This window comes from Dermochelys coriacea, chromosome 3 (assembly GCF_009764565.3).
Source record: "Dermochelys coriacea isolate rDerCor1 chromosome 3, rDerCor1.pri.v4, whole genome shotgun sequence".
NCBI classification, from domain to species: Eukaryota; Metazoa; Chordata; order Testudines; family Dermochelyidae; genus Dermochelys; species Dermochelys coriacea.
Window position 1 is genome coordinate 102,263,578 of NC_050070.1, and position 22,366 is coordinate 102,285,943.

The window sequence follows — 22,366 nt, forward strand, 5'->3', positions numbered from 1 at the left end:
GCATGGAAAAACCTTCACTGTGATGCACATTCCTTTAAAGCTTTATTGATAAATCATCCCAGGTAGCCATTCATCCTACCTCTCCTCCAATGGCCCAAGCAAAAATGACTGTCTCACAAGTGAGAAAAGAATCTGGCATGTTGGGGTGGTAGCATTCATGGCCGTAGTCCAATACATTGTCATTCAAACTGCTGCTACACTGATAAAGTAGGATATGGTGCACCAGATTCCCATGGCCCTTCTGTATCAACGGTTCGACCTGTTAACACACACACACAAAAAGATGACATTTTGGATGGAATCATTTTCAGTAACAGAGCAACCTATATAGATATGTAGACTGCATCCAAAAATATGGTGGATTCTTATTTTAATGGAAAAGGCTTTGTCATAAAATATAGCCTGGTTATAGCGGTTTGAAGAGCTACTTCAGTGCTGTGCAACTCCAAGAAGCACTGCTGGTAGGATAAAGAACATGATCGCTCAACAGTATCCAGGGAACACTAGACCCATGATTGGTCAGTTTTGATACAGAATCTTCCATAATTTGCATAGTTCTAGAGTGAGAGTCTTGGAAGCTGATTACCATGAAATAAACCCAACATCTTTCAGTGTGTGACCAGACACTTTCCAGTTACCATGGTATTTGTTACCTAGAATGTTTTACAAGAATCGCAGAATAGATGCTGCAGTATGTTTGCTGCAGTGATGTGCCGGAGGGTTCTCAGGAGTGCCTGGGAGCCCCCGGTTAAAATTCTGCCACTGAACTTAAGAGAAGGCTAGTGTGATTTCACTGCTGTCTAATGGAGTTCTTCCTCTATCTGGGTGCTATTAAATCATCTCCCTCAGAGATGACATCCCTGTGGAAAACATGAATGTTTCTGAAGAGCAAATTTTTTTGTTTTTTGAATAGACCAGATTCCACTAAAAGTCAGGCTATCCAGAAATATTCAAAGGGAGAGAACCTCCCCCACACTACCCTTTCAAGGTATACACCCCACTCCATCCAAGACTTTTTCAAATTACACAAGAGAAGCCCTATACCATGCTATCAATATACTGTATATATATTTCAGGGGCAAAAATATAATTATTTCTGGCATGTAGTGCTTAATATGTTTGTTTGCCTAGTATTGTTGTCTCCTTTTAATAGTTATGAGAATACTTTTTTTTTAAATGGGAAAACAAGTGAACACATTCCCAAGTCCTGCAATTTCACCTTGCAAACATATGCCTCCCTGTTACAGCTGGCTCATAACTGGGTGAGAACATTTTTTGTCAGAGCGTCTTGTTAAAATATTTGGAGCACATTACCAGTCTCCAGAAATGTATGTCACTGGCCTTTATTCAAACTATTGAAATGAATGCATACAAACCAGGCCACACAGAGTCTGCACATACCAAAGCCAAGTCCCCTGTTGATATTATTAGCATTAATAAATAAAAGTAGCATAGTTCTATTGAAGTCAATGGCACTATACTGATTTAAACTGGATCTTCAGGTAGAGTATGAGAGTTTACTATTGATGTCAAGTCTTAAAGTCTTCCTGGGGTGGAAGCATCTTCTGCATTATTTTCCCCTTTTCTCTCCACTTTGCCACTTCCCCAAACCACTGTACAAAACAAAATGTATTTATTGGAAAAGGAGCTATGGTAATGCAAGCAGTTTTCCCACAGTGATGAGATTTCCACCCCATTATCTTTCCAGGACTAATGATTCCATTATGAGAATTCTACCTCAACCTGATGTTTCCTGGACCCAGCACCATGCAGAATACCTGCATATCTGTCAAGAAGTGCAAAAACCCAAAACTGCCCACACCGCTGTGGCTCAGAAGTTACATAGGACTAGGTGCCTCCAGCATTCAGAATCTCTATATAAATTATGAATGGATTCAGTGAAAAGTGTATGTTTTCTCTGTATATGCCATGGAAATAAGGGTACTTGTCCAAACATGTGATACGTCCACCTGCTGCTGCAGGACCCCAGCACCAGCTGTGCTTACACTCACTACTTCAAAAACTATTTCTCTTCAAAGCAATAGGACATCACTAAAGTTAGAAATCCACATCCTGTCACCGACATCTTGTTATCTAAACAATAACATTATTTCAAATAGATACGTTTGGTTCAGCTTTGAGCTTTTTTAAAAAATCTTTCAAAAACAATTTAAAAAATCCTTCAGTTGTGTCTCTGCAGTGCATTTCGTGAGAGGTTTTATACTCAGACAGAATTATGAATATACTGTACATTGTTAAAAGTGTCAGTGCAATGATAATTATATGCTTTTCTTATTACAAATTAGATAAATAAAAAAATAAGGATGAACATGATCTGGATGTCATTTAAAGTCAGTTATGGAGAAATAGGACATAAACAATGATGACCAAAATTTTCAAATGTGGGCCCCAAATCCAGCAAAGCATGTAAGCATGTAAACAGTTCCATATGTTTAATGTTTAAGCATGTGCTTAAGTGCTTTGCTATAGTAGGTACATAAAGTTAGGCAGTTGAAACCATAATTCGGCACCTAAATAAGAATGGCCTGCTGAGTACTTGCAGCTCCCATGAACATCAGTGTTAACTTTGGTGCTCAACACCTTTGAAAATGGGCCATGTTTATTTAGATGACTAAAAATGGACTATAATGCCTAATTTTAGGCACCCACACTTGAAACTTTGGATCAATTAATTTATAAATTCTGATTTCCCAATTGTTTGAACTTTTTAAAGTGTAAAGTTAAAATTTGGTTCTATGCCTTTTAATCCAAAAGCCAAAGAACCTGAAAATAAGTTACTTAGGTTCAGTTCTACCTTTACAAAACTCCGGTCACAGAAACAAACCAATTACTCCACCAAAAGTGTTATGCTCATGAGTGTCAAAGGCTACTAAGTCATTATGGTGAATATGAGAAAGGAGAAAGCCAAATTTTGGAATAATTTAGGAAAAAGGGGTTTTAATTTGTCATAGTAAATTTGGGTAGGGGAGTAAAGTCCTGGGAAAACTTATGAAAAGTCAATCATATTCTGTGATAACTAAACAATCTTTGCAGACCTATGTCACTAATTAATTTTAGATCTGATTTTCATTTACACAAAAGTCCTTTTACAGTGCTCTCACACTGTAAATGAGCCTTAAAATTGCATTTAGGCCCCACTTCCTGGTACATGTGCACTGCCAGAGTCATGTGAAGGGGCTGTAGCATAAATGAGACTCCAGACATTTATTTGTAACATTTTAGCCACAACTCTTGACTTGGTTATTTGGTTCCTTCACCTTTCCTTGCTGATTCTTACCCGATTCTTGTAGCAAGATTTGGCCATCCATTAGTCATTATTATTGAAAGAGAAAGACGAGATAGAGGGGGAATTCATTTATAGTTACCTACAATGTTACCATCCCCACTTTGCCTATTCTTTAGTTGTTTATCTGTGGTATTTTAGCAGTTGCTGAAATGCAAGTGAGAAGCAGCTGTCAGAATTGATCTGTAAACTGCGTCATGAATAGGCCCGCAGGAGATACTGTACTATCAGAGCATGTCAGTCAGTTCTCTCCCCCAAGGCAGAGGAATTTTCTGCTTCACATACCCTACCACCAGAGGCTTGAGGAATGAGAGTCTCACATCTACCCCAAATCAAAATGCCTAAAACCCTTAGGAGTGTATAAAGTATTTTTAAAAGTCCTTAATCACTCCTACTTTTCACAAGAATTAAAACAAATTAACTGCCACTTCCTTATTGCTGCCATGCTCACTTCCTTTCTACACTTCTCCCTCTGTAGCATGAATGTTTGGGCACAAGGTTTTTCTGAATGACCACACTAATACCCATGTACATATTTTATACCCCACTACCTGAAATGGAAGGAATTCCTTTCATTAGAGGGATATGTAATCTCCTCCGCCATCGGACACACACACACACACACAAATGAAAGAAGGAGATTTTTAAAAAATAGTTAACTTTGTATAAAATAGTAAGTACATATACACAATTAAGTGCTTCCTTTTACCACCCATTACAAATATTATTTGATATTGCAGTGTTTTTTCAATTGTTTTGATTTTTTTCTACAATAAACCATGGGAAGTTTAAGGCTCTGGATGGATTTATGCCAGCTACTACTGTAAATCAATAAACCTTCAGAAAATTACACAGTACATATCAGTATAATTACATTTATTAAGCTTCAAAAAGATGTTTTAGTGATGATCTCTTTACATGCCACAAGGTATCTTTTCTGAATCTCTGAATTTCTGAATTTGCAACATTTCACTAAAATTTCTTGATAATGTTTGTAGCAAATTTTGTTTATACTGCTGGAAAAAAAGGCTTTTCTCTTCCTTGGGAGCTTCTTTGTGGGATGATCAAGTCTTGAAGATTAAAGTCTTTCAAGTGAATGCCCAGGGCATTCTATTTACTCTAAATAGTTGGGTTATGATGTTTGACCTGTATGACCTGCCTTGATTGGGTAAATGAAGTCTTTTTAAATTGTTCACATAGCCACACATTTGAACTTTGTGAAAGTCCATCTTTGTTACAGGATTTAATAAGAACATAAGAATGGCCATCCTGGGTCAGAACAAAAGTCCATCCAGCCCAGTATCCTGTCTACCGACAGTGGCCAATGCCAGGTGCCCCAGAGGGAGTGAACCTAACAGATCATGATGAAGTGATCTCTCTCCTGTCATCCATCTCCACCCTCTGACAAACAGAGGCTAGGGACACCATTCCTACCCATCCTGGCTACTAGCCATTAATGGATTTAACCTCCATGAATTTATCCAGTTCTCTTTTAAACCCTGTTATAGTCCTAGCCTTCACAACCTCCTCAGGCAAGGTGTTCCACAGGTTACTCTGCACTGAGTGAAGAAGAACTTCCTTTTATTTGATTTAAACCTGTTACCCATTAATTTCATTTGGTGGCCCCTAGTTCTTATATTATGGGAACAAGTAAATCACTTTTCCTTATTCACTTTCTCCATACCACTCACGATTTTATACTATACCTCTATCATATCCCCCCTTAGTCTCCTCTTTTCCAAGCTGAAAAGTCCTAGCCTCTTTAATCTCTCCTCATATGGCACCCGTTCCAAATCACTAATCACTTTAGTTGCCCTTTTCTGAACCTTTTCTATTGCTAGTATATCTTTTTTGAGATGAGAGGACCACATCTGTATGCAGTATTCAAGATGTGGGCGTACCATAGATTTATATAAGGGCAATAAGATAGTCTCTGTCTTATTCTCTATCCCTTTTTTAATGATTCCTAACATCCTATGTGCTTGTTTGACTGCTGTTGCACACTGCGTGGATGTCTTCAGAGAATTATCCACGACTCCAAGATCTTTCTCCTGATTAGCTGTAGCTAAATCAGCTCCCATTATGTATGTATAGTATGTATAGCCCCCATCATGTATGAATATTTGAGGTTTTTTTTTCCAGTGTGCATTACTTTACATTTATCCACATTAAATTTCATTTGCCATTTTGTTGCCCAATCATTTAGTTTTGTGAGATCTTTTTGAAGTTCTTCACAGTCTGCTTTGGTCTTAACTATCTTGAGCAGTTTAGTATCATCTGAAAACTTTGCCCCCTCACTGTTTACCCCTTTCTCCAGATCATTTATGAATAAGTTGAATAGGATTGGTCCTAGGACTGACCCTTGGGGAACACCACTAGTTACCCCTCTCCATTCTGAAAATTTACCATTTATTCCCTACCCTTTGTTCCCTGTCTTTTAACCAGTTCTCAATCCATGAAAGGATCTTCCCTCTTATCCCATGACAACTTAATTTACGTAAGAACCTTTGGTGAAGGACCTTGTCAAAGGCTTTCTGGAAATCTAAGTACACTATGTCCACTGGATCCCCCTTGTCCACGTGTGTTGACCCCATCAAAGAACTCTAATAGATTAGTAAGACATGATCTCCCTTTATAGAAACCATGTTGACTTTTGAGCAACAATTTATGTTCTTCTATGTATTTGACAATTTTATTCTTTACTATTGTTTCAACTAATTTGCCCGGTACTAATGTTAGATTTACTGGTCTGAAATTGCCAGGATCACCTCTAGAGCCCTTCTTAAATATTGGCGTTACATTAGATATCTTCCAGTCATTGGGTACCATATCTGATTTAAAGGACAGGTTACAAACCATAGTTAATAGTTCCGCAATTTCACATTTGAGCTCTTTCAGAACTCTTGGGTGAATGCCATCTGGTCCCAGTGACTTGTTATTGTTAAATAACTCAATTAATTCCAAAACCTCCTCTAATGAAACTTCAATCTGTGACAATTCCTTAGATTTGTCACCTACAAAAGACATCTCAGGTTTGGGAATCTCCCTAACATCCTCAGCTGTGAAGACTGAAGTAAAGAATTCATTTAGTTTCTCTGCGATGACTTTATCGTCTTTAAGTGCTCCTTTTGTATCTCGATTGTCCAGGGGCCCCACTGTTGTTTAGCAGCTTCCTGCTTCTGATGTACTTAAAAAACATTTTGTTATTACCTTTTGAGTTTTTGGCTAGCTGTTCTTCAAACTCCTTTTTTGCTTTTCTTATTACATTTAATTTGGCAGTGTTTATGCTCCTTTCTATTTACCTCACTAGGATCTGACTTCCACTTTTTAAAAGACCCCTTTTTACCTCTCACCGCTTCTTTTACATGCTTGTTAAGCCATGGTGGCTCTTTTTTAGTTCTTTTACTGTGTTTTTTAATTTGGGGTATACATTTAAGTTGAGCCTCTATTATGGTATCTTTAAAAAGTGTCCATGCAGCTTGCAAGGATTTCACTCTAGTCACTGTACCTTTTAATTTCTGTTTAACTAACCTCCTCATTTTTGTATAGTTCTCCTTTCTGAAATTAAATGCCACAGTGTTGGGCTGTTGAGGTGTTCTTCCCACCACAGGAATGTTAAATGTTGTTATATTATGGCCACTATTTCCAAGCGGTCCTGTTATAGTTACCTCTTGGACCAGATCCTGCGCTCCCCTCAGGACTAGATTGAGAGTTGCCTCTCCCCTTATGCCTCTCTCCTATACCAGCTGCTCCAAGAAGCAGTCATTTAAAGTATCGAGAAATTTTGTCTCTGCATTTCGTCCTGAGGTGACAGGAAAGCCAGTCAATATGGGGGTAATTGAAATCCCCTACTATTACTGAGTTTTTTATTTTGATAATTAGCATTTCATCATCACTATCACTGTCCTGGTCAGGTGATCGATAATAGATCCCTACTGTTATATTCTTATTAGAGTTTATTAATAATTCACTTCAAACCCCTTAGAAACCTCCTCTAGTAGCAAACTTCTTTAACTAGGGAGCCATTACACCTCTTTATAGCATCTTTCATCATAATGTATCTTCTTAGCAATGGCCACAAGACTAACTCCAAAGAACTGTCAGTGTAATATGAAACTAGAATTTGTGGCCAGATTCTGACCTCAATCACACCTGTGCAAATCCACAGTAACTTAATTAAAATGAATGAAGTTACTCCATGTTTACAAAGGAATAACTGAGACCAGAATCTGGCCTTTTGATTTTCCACTCATCAGTGCCCGATAATTATTCAGATAAATTCTTGTTCTCTTTTGCATAATTATCCACTCACATATTACAAACACAACCATACTGTTTTTCTTTCTATATCCTGATCTTTTTTAACATAGCATTATTAACAGGGGTTTTGGATTCAACTCTGTTGCAAACCAGCTTCAAGGTACTGATGGGATTAACATTAAACAGGATGAATTTTCAAATTGATCTAATGTGCCAAGATGTCAGGACTCCTACTAGGAAGAAATCTCACAAGAAAGCTTACCCTTGTTTATAACGATATTCTGTCTCTTTTTGTTTGCTTTGCTTCCTTGAAGTTACAGCTGTAGCTTGTTATTAATGGCTGTTTCTCCAAATGACCCAAGCCAGAAAACTGTATCCCATCCTCCACCTCAGAAATATCTCACTAGCAAATCTGGTCAACCAAATTTAGCAAAACAATTTTTGGATTTCTTTGTTATGTAAAGAAACATCAATCAGTTTTTGTTTTTGTTCCAGTGGTGTTTTCACACTAACATGAAAACAACATCAACAAAAACTAAAGCTAGTCTATTCATTTGTTCAGATTCAAAAGCTGGTTTCCATTTCATTTTGATGTTTTAAATTCTTGAGATAAAATGTTGTCATTATTGCATATTTCTGTAGTCACTTCTGGCCCAATTCTGTAGCTGTTTACAGATGAGAAATTCCTAAAATGTAGTACTGCAGTAGTAGTTGTAGGGGCAAGGTTGTGGAAGATTGTCGAGGAGCTAAGTGGTGGACTGAGTACCTGACTGGATGTAAGCGGGGGATGCAGGCAGTTTCAAAGAACTTTGTCCAACAGACCCTGCCAAAAGCTATCTTAGCATAGCTCAGCATATGTTTGCTTGTAAACAAGTTAGTTTGTATAACAAGCATAAATCATACATGTAAGAATATACCAGCTATTGACCCCATGTAACCCCGAGATAAGTGCGGAGAATGTAGCGCCTCAGAGGACTCCCCCCCCCCGGTGGAGTCCTTCCTGGTCAGCTGTCCCAAATGGCCAGAGTCCCCTGCAGCCCCTCTGCACGTCCTAGGGGCTCCCTGCAAAGATTGGAGCGTAAGTTCTTCCTTTCTTTCTTCAATAAAGCGTAGTTTACTATTCTTAGGCCTGAGTGTCCTCCTTTTGCTGGTATCTCTCCACACACACCCCCCGTCCTGCCCTCGCGGGCACAGTAGTGTTCCTAAAGCACCAGACTTGCATGGGACTCCACATTCATTAGCCAGATGCAGAAGCACCTCCACACTCAGTACACTAAAGCAAGTGATTTTGATAATGCAGGCTTCAAAAAGGGGCTTTTCTTGCTGTAATGGCATCCACGCTGCACCCCCGGATATTCAGCCCCTGTTCCTCCCTCCTCAATGAGTTAAGGATACTTCAGTCTGGTGCAACACCTATGCTCTTTATTCTCTAAAGGTTTCCCACCACCAGTTCACAACTATATACAGGTGTCACAGCTATTTTGCCTACAAAAGGCTTGGCCAGCAACAAACTCAGGGGCTTCCATCTCCTTCTATACTTGACCTTTCTCTTTACCTTCCCCTCTTTCTTTGGCTTCCTCAGAGCCTTTATAGCTCTGGGCTAATAAGACTGGCAGATGCGGCCAGTTACCAGGGAAGCACAGGGCTATTCACCTCGCCCCAATCCATTTCCCTTGATTGGGGCTGAAGTGGCAGGAGCTGATGAAGGACTTCTCAACCAGCACCCTGTCACACTTGCACAGAATAGGTGTGTCCTGTGTCTTATGAACCATGAACCATGCACCATTGTGAAAGTGTGTACAGCGGTGCTTCAACATAGAAAAATGAACTGAGGTCCTTCCCTGGAGTAACAGTCCCTCCACAGCATTAACACTGACAAGAGACCCATTACTCCATGGAGTACATGGCTATATAAATCACCTACATCTCATTAAACCATGTAATACCTAGAACCACGGCTAGCAAGGCACTATAGGAGGATGTACTCTCCATGGTAAATGCCACTTAGCAAGGCGATGGCCTTACACAAAAGCTATGCAGTGGATAGGTACAGTCATTTGAATGTGGTATCATCAGCTGCCCATAGTGCTCAGCTCAGTGTCCAGAATACTATTCTACGGTCTGAAAACTTGGATTAGAAAAAGTGACATGAGATTTTGTGTACTTACTTTGGTGTTCAGGATGGTTTAGGATAGTTATTTTATCTAATCAGGTTCACCAAACCCATGAATGCTTTTTGAAAATGAGCTCTGGCTAATTTTCACCAGACAATTTCAATTAGAGATGTACAGATGTTTTGCTCTCCTCTTGCTTTTGACATGTAGTATTACTTTCTTGTTTACTTTTACTTTCTCATATATCAACAATATTTTTTCATTGTCTGTTGATCTGCCTGTCCAACTTAGATGATAAGCTCCTCAAGGTAAGGTCCATGGTTTCTCATTAGAGTTGATTGAAGATATTTTTGTTGCAACTTTTTTCAGTCAGAAATTGGGTTTTAACTAAACAATAATTTTGATGGAAACTATCTGCTTCCCTTGAAAGTTCTAGATTTGTCTTCAGAAAATTAAAACTGAAATGTTTTAGGGGGTTTTTGACAAAAAGTTGACATTTTCTTCTGAAAATGTTCATGAAATGTATTTTGATGTTTTGGTCTAATTTTTCTGCACAACACCCCCTTCCTCATTTTCTGATCAGCTCCACTTCTTATACACATTTGTATAGCACCATGCAAGCCAGAGCAGCTCAAATAAGCAGAAGCCCTATGTAGCTGGACCTGCAGAGCTGGGGGCAGGGAATCCTGACTCTACCAAAGTCAATGGGAGTTTTGCCATTGATTTTAATGGGGCCAGGATTTCACCCCTGAAATCTATTTTCATGGCAGTTCCTAGGAATTCAAGGATTTTGGGGACCACACTCCTATCCCCATTATAGCCCTGCAAACACCTCCACCCTGTGGAGAGCATTTGTCAGAAGTTGTGAAATTAAACTCACAGAATAGCCAGGGCATCTGCCCATGTCCCATGTGGTATGCTGAAAAACATAATTCAAATACTGAATTTTTACATAGGTCTGAATTCTGCATAGACTTAAAACACATGTTAATTTTACACACTGTGAGTAGTTCAATGGATTAATCACTGTGTGTAAAGTTAAGCATGTGCATATGTTTTGGTGACACTGTCATGCAGTCCATGTTAAATTCAGTCCTTATTTCTAACTAATCAGTTTTGAACTCTGCCCTCCAGAAAGAGTTCCAGAATTTATAAGGTACCAAATATATAGGCATCTTTAAAAAGTGTGTGGTTTTTGGAGTCAACTGTGCTAGGCATAACAAAATCATTGTTATAGTTCTACTCAGACCTATTTATATATGACACTGAGCACCGCTATGTATCTTGATATTTTTTCAGATTAAATATTTTCTTATATTAGCCATACCCTGGATGTGGGGAAAATATCAATTACATTTTGTTGTTACTGAAATAAATTGCTTCTTACAACAATTTAATTCAAAGATCACTTAAATAGGAAAAGGCCCAGCCTGCAGGAGAAAGAGCCAAATGATGAGATTAGGTAAATTTCCCTTGAAGGATGGGAAACTTTCCATACCAACCATGGAAGCTCCACACAACTCCAAACATTTAAACTTGGATGATTCCTTCTTAGTGCATGCAGAGTGTATTCAGTGATAGTTTCAAATGAAGAACATAATCTTGAATTGAAATAACTGTGTTATTTGTTTATTTATTTTATAAACTGTTGTTGAGTCTGGGTTTAACTGCTTTTGAGAGTAATTTAAACCATCTAGCAAGGTTACTGAACACAAATTCTGTCATCACTGTGAGGAACAATGTCCTTACCGTCGGAATGGAAAATGTTATTCAGAGCATTGACATTTCCCATTTATGGTTAAAAAAGGGACATTTGTTTGCTGATTGACCATGCTGCTTAATATAATAAGAGACACTTATTTAAATTTCACTATTATACCTCATTAAGACTTGATTACTGTACGGTAGCTTGAAACTGTAAGATTTTCACTTGAATAAATATGCAGTTGCAGCTAAATGCTGCTCTGTATTTTGCATCTCTAAATTCATGCTGTTTCCCCCCATTTTCTCAAAGATTATCATAATTAAATTAAATGATTCTAAATTCATGCAATCCCCCCCAAATCATCATAATTAAAGTAAAAAATCCTAATAACTGTTACACCTCCATATACCCAATTAGCAGCCATGTAACCATAAACTAAATAACTTTAATTGGGTAAGAAGAAACAAACAAAAACAAAATAGTAACAGCAAAGATTTCAAAATAAGCACAGGTGCACAGCAATTACAACTGTCACCCAGTCCACTCCTAGATTCCTGCTTTTAGTTCCAACTAACCAGTTTGAACTTATTACCTAGAAAGAGTTCCAGAACTTAAAAGTCATCTCAATCCAAAGAAACATACATCACAATGAGCATTCACAAAGACTTGTTTCCCCCTCAGGTATGTTCTCAGACTGTTAAGATAACAGATTGCAGTAACAGAGTGAAAAAATGCAACCCCGAGGAATAAACTGATAAAATGTTTGGGTCAAGAAAATACATGTTTCATTCAGTTATCTTACTTTGCCATCCTGTCATTTCTTTCTCAAGCATGAGGCATATTGGCATGGTAGCTGTGATACACACACAGTACGACCACAGAATCTTAGATTTCAGTGCAGCTCACACACACCATACAAAATTAATCTGGAAGTAATCAGGAACACCATTACTACTCTGTGAAAATAATGAAGCAATAAACTTCTTATGTTTCAGATCCAAAAATCAGTACTGTAATTTATTTATTTGCTACTAAATAATATTTGACTTTTTGTGGGGGGAAACTTTTTTTAAAAAAACAACTTCCTGGAATGACTGCTGACAGTTCTCTGTGATCAGTCTGTTTAGGCACATGGTATTTTTTCTGTTCTCTAAGCCAAAACTATTTCCCAAATCAAAGAGAATTCATGAACCATTTCAGTTGTCCTGAAATGGCATTTTTTGGTAAGTAAACTATTCACTTAAAAAGTTTCATCCATCTCGACTCTTTCTGTAACACCAAACATTTACTAGATACTGTTGCAAGTAAAAAATAAAGACATGGGATACAATTTTCAAAAGCAATTGGGTTCTTGAATATGGGACTTAAACTCTATCCTCAGTCACTCAAAACACTTTTGAAAATTTTACCCATGGTCCCTGCCCTCCAAAGGCTTAAAGAGGTAACATATAGAAAAGAGAAAGGGCGCAAATTGTACATGGCTCAGTAGTGTGGTAAAGCATGTTAAAGTTAATTAATGTTAATTACTTCCATGAAATTCACATTCTCTAATATTGGACCGGATTCTGATACCCTTGCATAGGGTAGCTCCTTGCTCTATAAGTAGTCCTATTGACTTCAGTGGAATAAAGTACTATTCAGCATCAGTGGAAATATAATAAGGGTCAGCTTCAGATAATATTACTCTTTCAAAGTAATTAGTACTATTTGAATATTGTTATTATCATTCATATCTTTTCCAGCACCCAAAAATGTGATAGGCTCCTCATAAAACAAAGAGGAAGACACAGCCCATGCCTAAATATCTTAACATCTAAAATTAGTCCATACATAATATGAAGGGAAATGAAAGAGAGGGATGGGGCAGAGGATGTAATGATGAAGGGTGCATCAGAAGTTTTATAGCAACTTTGTCTTTGTATGTTTCATCAGGCCAGAGGTAGTTTTTGTTTTTATATTTTTAAATATGTTATGAGCTAGAGTATACTTAGCCAGGTGTAATTTCCCTGGGGTCCTGGTGCAAAGGACACTCAGCAGCCAACAGTGATCCAGCTGTCACCTGATGTATATTGAGATGTTATATTTGTGTGATCTCAGCAGGAATTTGACTGATGTGGCAGAGTGGTTTTGCCTGAGTTATTTTTCCATGATTATATTAATGTAGTTTTGTTTGTTCAACTTTAAGAGTTCATTGGAACATATGGATCCGCATTTCAGAAGCAGTTTCATTCATTGGCCCCTGAAATAAGCAGTCATTGGAAAGATGAGTTTACAACTGGATTTTGGGGTCACTATGACACATCATTCACAGGATACTCTGGAAGCAGCTGTTCCCATCTCATTGCTTGATGGATAGATGGGGTATCCTCCAATCATAATTGTTCACTCTATAGAGAATAACCTGATAACTAGTTGACACCAACTGGAATTCCCCAGGATGTGGTACCTATAAACCTGGAGTACTCAAAAATGCTTCTAAGGAGGTTTTGGCAAGGATGCTAAACCTACCTGGCTTGTCTGATCTAGAAAATTGTTCACCAGGGAAATAGGCACAGTATTATTAGGACTTAGGTGGGCATGCTATTCAGTATGGTCCAGATACAGCCATCCTTACTCACGCTTAATTGTCTCATTCACTGGTATTTTATTACCTACCTATAGCCTAGCTATGCTGGTATTTACACAAAGAGTGATATACACCTGTCCACTGCAGCATCATTTTGGCTGATATATATTTACAGGCTATATATTTACATGTTACAGGAATGTTTTATTACCTACCATGATGGGGAGAATAGTCAGACTAATTGCAGACATTCCTATAACAGGATTTCCTTGCATCTTTGGTGCATTGATTCAGTGGTGTAGTAGTAAAAAAAGACATGGGTAAACCCCTAAACTAAACTCCATATTCTCCCAGTAAGAAGTGGGTAAATTCTGTTTACCCTCAACTACACTACTGCATTGGTTAGTCACTACCATATCCCTGTTGGAGAAAACACAGTTCTCACTCTCAGGTTGGATGCAGCAAGACAGATGCACTTTATTATCTCAAGCAATTGCACAGCGGGAGAGAGTGCACTAGGACACAGGGTTTCCCCCACCTAGGCAGGTCTCTCTAAAGATAAACAATTCAAGCAAGCATTTATACCTTTATTACAGACTATAATAACAGCTGTATATTGTTTATACATATTCCTTCATAATATCTTATCTTAATATCTTTTTCTCACCAATTTCTCTTATAGTCTACATTCTATTCTTATCTAATACAAGGTCACAACAGCCTCTTTCACAGTCTTTTCCACTCGCTTTGCACTATCCCTGCTTCTACAAATCTCGCATTATTAAAGTTAGAGTTAGCCTGACTCCAGCTCATTTCAGAGGCCTGCATCCAAATTCCCTTTATCTATTTCCACATCCCCAAAACTATACACAGAACAGAGAGTGGGGGGAGGAGAGGAAACGGATGAAGTAGGAGATCAAATGTGGGAATGGAGCCTTAATATCAAGTATAGATAGATGATGACCCCACAAGACAGACAAATTCTTCCATCATGGAAAGAGGCAGTTAGAAGATTTGGGGATTAGGGAGCTGAATCCCAGAGTATCAGGGCACATATACTTGTGTCCCTTCACTATGCTGGATTTTAAGAAAAAGTTTAAGTTATGATACTGGTCATTCTCTTAAGAATGTTGTGGTCCATGTAAACCAGAAGGCCTGTATAGAGTATATAATTGCCTACTGCATGATCACATTGTGAGTGCATCAGTATAGACAAAAAGAAAAGGAGTACTTGTGGCACCTTAGAGACTAACAAATTTATTTGAGCATAAGCTTTCGTGAGCTACAGCTCACTTCATCGGATGCATTCAGTGGAAAATACAGTGGGGAGATTTATATACATAGAGAACATGAAACAATGGGTGTTACCATACACACTGTAACCAGAGTGATCACTTAAGGTGAGTTATTATCAGCAGGAGAGCGGGGGCGGGGGGAAACCTTTAGTAATGATAATCCATGTGGGCCATTTCCAGCAGTTGACAAGAACGTCTGAGGAACAGTGTCGGGGGAGAATAAACATGGGGAAACAGTTTTACTTTGTGTAATGACCCATCCACTCCCAGTCTCTATTCAAGTTTAAGTTAATTGTATCCAGTTTGCAAATTAATTCCAATTCAGCAGTCTCTTGTTGGAGTCTGTTTTTGAAGTTTTTTTGTTGAAGTATTTCCACTTTTAGGTTTGGGTGATCATTTAGTTAGAAAAGAAGACCCAGGTGATAGGAGTGGGTGAATTCAGATGTTCATGTTCTGCAGCTAGCCACAATGGAATGGGGTATCAGTGTACAGCGTAATATGGGGCTAAATAGAAGGACCTCCACCCTTTACATATTTCTTATTAGAAAGGAATACAGACAAAACTTCAGGGGAGGATTACACTCCACTGAGAAATGTGGAATTTGGCTGCACAACCAACTCTGATGTGGCTATAGATGCTGCTATTTTTGCTCCCCAAGTCTGAGGCACACAACCACCTACGGCATGAAGGGACAGTGTTTGAATGTGCAAGGTGTACGTTTAAGGGGGTTTTCCTGGAAAAGTTTGAATCTCCTGCCAGGTCCGTGGAGTGATTTTTGACATTGCATAATCTAATCTGCCTGTTCAGGCTTGCAATGAAGCGACAGTCCACCAGGTCAGAGGCCAGATAGCCTGCAAGCTTTGTGGCACACGATGAACACTTTGCAGACAATCTAATTTTATAGGGTTGAAATTATTGTGCACATGCAATGCACATGTAAAATACAGCACTTGTTGTTTCAGATTGTCTGATGCAATTTTCCAGAGTTATGACATTAAGCAAAACGTAAAAGTTCAGGCCAGAGAACAACAAGAAGTTACTGTCTGGTATCATTCAACATAAAAATCAGGGCCCCCATTTAGGTACCAAAGGCTGCAAGCCGCCTTTCTGGCCTTTAATCAATCAGTCTCTTAAAACTGGAGTCTCTTTGTGTTTTTCACACTGGAGTCTTTGGTATTACTAAAGCATTCCCATGTCCAAAAGCCCATTCTCTCTTGGCAACAAGATTTTTGAGGGATTCTGCTTTCTAATAAGAGATTACTATGAATCTGAAAATGAAGTTTAACCAGCAGCTGCTAGCCTGCTCCAATACAGATAAATCTTAGTTTAAAAGGCACTCCCTTCTTGTTGCAAGACCAGTACTGGAAAATTGGTTACATATGTTATGCAAAAGTGTACTTCACCATTTTTCTATGTTCCATAACTAGGCTTTTCCTGGTGAAATATATGGACTGATTTGATTATTCTCTCACTTATCCTTTGATGATTAAAAGAAAAAATAATTGCCTATGCAAAAAATCCAAACCTCCTCAAAGCAGACTTAAAAAAAAACAGTTTTTTTTTCTTTTGAAGTAGGATAGATCAATGGGACTCAAAGTGATTTACTTCCCTAAGAAATTTGAGTTAAAAATCCTTTATCACTACCTTCTCTATCACCCCACATATTAATAATGATGAAAAAGGTTTATTTGTGTCAATATGCTGTCTATTTGTTTTATTGTACAAGAGACACTCAGAGATACTTGATATTTGACCAACCAGATGTATTTCTGATTGTGTCTTATGCGTCTACCCATATAAACCCTAAACATTGTACTTTCTCCCATTCCATCACTGGTCAACATGTTTGCTCCATTCTCATGAGTGATACTGCACAATGAATGGAGAGACATGAAAGAGATGATTTGAGTATGTATCCAAACATCATCCATACTCTCCGAACCTCTGCAGAGTCTGCAAAATTGTGCTGCAAATCTCATAAAAGCAGGCTCTCTGATGGGATTTGTAATACTTTCTGATTCCATTTGGTCATGGAAATAGTGCAGCCTTTCTTCCAGTATTTTGGCTATTCTGCTTCTGGTCCCAGACAGAACCTCCAAGCAGCATGAAAATTAAAAACAATGGCGGGGGGATGGGGAAGAAAGACATTGGCTGATTTCTTTGTATCTTCAGCAAGGCTGGTTCAAAATTCTGGGTGAAGGTTCCAAATTCTGGGTAAGTTAGTTCTTATTTTATACTACTTGCTTTGGACTACCCTTAATACTAGAGAGACAAGGTGGGTATTGGACCAACTTTGTAAGCTTGAAAGCTTCTCTTTCATAAACTGAAGATGGTAGAATAAAAGATATTACCTCATCTACCTTGTCTCCCTAATATCCATCCAACAAGACTACAACATTGCAACCCATGGAAGATATCCTTAATACCAATATTCAATCTCAGACAACCTTTTTCTGCCTATTACTACTATTAATGTAGAGATTATTATTACTAAGAGTTGCAAGATTGGTTCCACAAATTTTAAAAAAGATACTTTAAGGGGGTTAAGAAAATAAGAAGGAAAAATGGATTGGGTGTTGAAACTAGTATGGTCATGTTACACTTAGTGCTGAAAAACCTTCAAGCAAAGTGATTATGGAGTTCCTGGCTTCTAAAACATACGTTCTTTCATCAACAGATGTTATAAATTGACAGAAGTGTGTATACACCACTCAAGTATGTGAAGGGAAACAGAGGTGTGCCAGGTGTGGTGGGAGAACATTTGTATAAAGCAGGTAATATTGTATTTAAGTTTTTTAATTGCAGTAGGAAATACAATGCTGCATTTGGGAGATCGGAGGTCAGCATTTATACCTAAGAAGCACAGGTCCAAAGTAATGTATAATATAATTTTGGCTGATGCAGTTAAATTAATAAGTAATCCATGTAAAATAAGTCTTAGGGAGAAAGAAAGCACTGAGTCCTAAGCTAAAAACAGTTAAAAAAAATGTTACTGAAAAATTATGAACAGAAAGAGATAAAAGCACTAAAACACATTTCAAAAATATCATTTCTGTAGAAGTGTTTCTAATGAATTTGAAACTGTCATTTTCATGACATATGTATGGCAAACATCTGTACGGTGCAAGCTCAGAAAAAAATGAAGAAATAAGGTCACCAGATAAATTGAAAAATAAGACAAAAATTAATAGATATGCGAAGCGTTAATAGGGAAAGCGATCTGGTGACATTTTTATATATTGTGACAAAGTCAGACCTGGCAGTTCTGGAAGGGTGGTTGAAGGTAGGTATAGTAGTCTTAAAATGATTAAAGCACTTTTTCCTATGAACTGAAAGAGGTTACCCTCAAGTTAATTATCGACACTTGAGTTTAATGAAGGGCAGCCTGTGATCTTTAAGAATCTCTTCCAGTGAGAGGGATAAGAGAGGATGGATGACAAACAAGCTGCAGAAGGGTTGCATGCAGTGAAGGGAAAAGATTTCTTGTAGGTGAAGAGCTGTTTTCCCCTATAAGCAGAAATCTTTTGTTTATTTTTGTTTGGGGTGGGGGCCCTAGTTCTCAGCGTAGCTGGACCCAGGGAGGGTGGCTGGCAATTGGTAGTGACATAAAAAGAGGCAGTACTCCAGCTGGTGTTAGGAAATTAAAAAAAATTTTGTTTTTGTTTAAAGATGCTTTGGGGCCAACCCTGTAAATATTGTAAATAAACTATGTGAAATATTAAATCTCCAGTGTCAGCGTGTTTTACCCCAGGCCTCCTCAGCACCACAGGGAGAAATGCTGAGACCTGACCTGACAAAAAAGATGTGTTGTCACACGATGTAGATAAGCAATGGAAATCAGAGTACTTGATGGTACTTAAATGGATTTCAGAAGTTTCAATGTGCTTCCAGGGGAGAACTCTTACATAGAATGAGAAATAAGAAAAAGAATTAAAAAAAACCGTAATCCTTGACTAGATAAAATGGCATAACCTAAACTAACCCTTTTATTACCTGCAGAAAACCTGAGTATTCAGGCTCCAAGCAGGTGGCATACAGAGCAATTGGGGGTGTGGAGCTGCTCTCTCTCTCTTACTGACATAGCTCCTACCCCAATCTAAGGGTTGGCATATCACCAGTGGCCTCTCTAGGCCAATTATCCATGCACACAAAATCCATGTTCAATGTGGCTTATGCAAGACCAATGCAGAGACCTTTTCATAGGGTTTAGGAGTGCATGGGCACCCCAGTGGGACTATCCTGTCAGCAGACCCCCCCACTCATTCCATGTGAGAAGCTTATGTGGTGCAGAGGACTTTGCCTTATGAATATGATACTCTTTGTGTACTCATTTCAATAAAAGCACATTTAGAAAAAGAAGTGAGACAAACTTTCATTTTCAAGAATGGCTAGTTAATAATTGTCTAGAGCAGTGCAAGAATCTGAATAATCAATAGACTTAAACTTATATTTTAGAAAGTCTTGAGTAACAAATACAACACAAAGCCTGATCCCCTACATTTGAGAAAACTCAGAGCTAATTTCTATGTATAGGAAAAATAAAAACGTACTGCATGGTTGCAAGCCCCAAGAATATGCCACATCCTGGAGCTGCAAGCAGCAAGATAGGCAAATGCACATCTAGCTGTGGGAGGTTTTTGCACACAGGAGGTGATGTACACTGCTCCGATAAACAAAGCCAGTTTCATCTTGGGGTTTCAGAGCTACTGTACAGCCATCTTGCAGGTCCAGCGTGTGGATTAGATGATGCCTGACGTACTCTATCCCCAACATGTCCCAACATTCTTCAGTTCTACCTATTGTGATTTTTAAAATTGGCCTGTTGCACTGATATTTGGTTCTGCAGCCAGAAAGTTCATAATGGGATTGAGTATATACAAATATATAGGCAGACATTGTCCCTATCTCAAGGAACTTAAAGTTCCAAGAAATATAAAATAAAGGAAAATTAAAATGAGAAATCATAACCTTGATTATACCCAGAAGTTACCTACTACAGGACAGGCCCAACAAAGAAAATAACAGAACGCCACTAGTCATCACCTTCAGCCCCAACTAAAACCTCTCCAACGCATCATCAAGGATCTACAACCTATCCTGAAGGACGACCCATCACTCTCACAGATCTTGGGAGACAGGCCAGTCCTTGCTTACAGACACCCCGCACCTGAAGCAAATACTTATCAGCAACCACACAACGCAACAACAAAAACACGAACCCAGGAACCTATCCTTGCAACAAAGCCCGTTGCCAACTCTGTCCACATATCTATTCAGGGGACACCATCATAGGGCCTAATCTCATCAGCCACACTATCAGAGGCTCATTCACCTGCGCATCTACCAATGTGATATATGCCATCATGTGCCAGCAATGCCCCTCTGCCATGTACATTGGCCAAACTGGACAGTCTCTACGTAAAAGAATCAATGGACACAAATCAGAAGTCAAGAATTATAACATTCAAAAACCAGTTGGAGAACACTTCAATATCTCTGGTCACTCGATTACAGACCTAATAGTAAAGGAGTACTTGTGGCACCTTAGAGACTAACAAATTTATTAGAGCATAAGCTTTCGTGAGCTACAGCTCACTTCATCGGATGCATCCGATGAAGTGAGCTGTAGCTCACGAAAGCTTATGCTCTAATAAATTTGTTAGTCTCTAAGGTGCCACAAGTACTCCTTTTTTTTTTTTGCAAATACAGACTAACATGGCTGCTACTCTGAGACCTAAGAGTGGCTATTCTTCAACAACAAAAAACTTCAAAAACAGACTCCAATGAGAGACTGCTGAATTGGCATTAATTTGCAAACTGGACACCTTTACATTAGGCTTGAATAAAGACTGGGAGTGGATGTGTCATTACACAAAGTAAAACTATTTCCCCATGTTTATTTCCCCCTCCTCCCCCCCACTGTTCCTCACACGTTCTTGTCAACTGCTGGAAATGGCCCACCTTATCACTTTGATTATCACTACAAAAGGTTTTTTGTTTGTTTGTTTTGTTTTGTTTTTTTCCTCTCCTGCTGGTAATAGCTCACCTTACCTGATCACTCTCGTTACAGTGTGTATGGTAACACCCATTGTTTCATGTTCTCTGTGTACATAAAATCCTCCCACTGTATTTTCCACTGCATGCATCCAATGAAGTGAGCTGTAGCTCACGAAAGCTTATGCTCAAATAAATTTGTTAGTCTCTAAGGTTCCACAAGTACTCCTTTTCTTTTAACCCTGATTCAGTGACCCTTTATTGTACTTATGGTCTGTTCTCTGTTCGCGGATATGGTGTAAGGCATAGTTACTTGCTCCTGTCCTCATTGTAGCTATGGGTTGAATACAGAAGTAGTCTTATCTGCTACATAATTTACCTGTTGTATGCAGTGTAATTGTAGTCATGTCGATTCCTGAGAGCTTAAATTCATAACGCTGCTAGACACTAAAAATCATGGACTGAACACTTACCCAGACAAATGGTCCCACTGACTTCAATGGACTACTTGGATGAGTAAAGGTTTGTAGGATTGGGCCCTAACTTCCTTTACATGCAAGTCTCCAAAACAGCACCTAATGCATTCTTAAATACCTTTGAACTAACAACCACCATCATTCAATTTGGCAGGCTTTTCACCCAGACAAAACCATATTTCCTAAAAGCGGTTAGGGGTAGATTGTGGCTTTCAGGCCCACAGTGGGGGTGAAGCAGAGCTGCACTGCCTGGAAGGAACTCGTGAAGAGCATAGCTTCTCACTGGGGCATGCAGGAAGAATGAACACTGCATCTTTTAGAAGGGTGGAGCCTGCTCACCACCAGCAGAGCTGGACTGCTCTGTGTGTGGGAACGGAGGGCTGATGTCTCCTATTGTGGGTGACTAGAACCACATCTCAGGTTTCACAGGGTTTGTTTTTTGTTTTTTTTACAATAATCACTTCCCTTTCTTTACCTCTTTCAACTCAACCAGCTACAATCGGAGATTCTTAAAACTTTTCACTGCCTAGCTTTACTTTTATCTCTATTTCCCTAAGGTCTTGTCTAGAGAAAATATTGTACTTTACAATGAAAATTAATATATCTGAAAATAAATTAGTCAGAGGATAATTATAATTAACAAAAAGAAAT

At 38.6% G+C, this 22,366-nt stretch overlaps 1 protein-coding gene across 1 annotated transcript in view; it reads right to left on the reverse strand.

Moving 5' to 3' along the window:
* The window catches only part of MOXD1 (monooxygenase DBH like 1), an 82,416-nt gene that overhangs the window by 35,643 nt on the left and 24,407 nt on the right, over positions 1–22,366 (reverse strand). Inside the window, 1 exon segment of the mRNA XM_038396421.2 lies at positions 80–259. Within this exon segment, the coding sequence (XP_038252349.1) occupies positions 80–259 (180 nt within the window).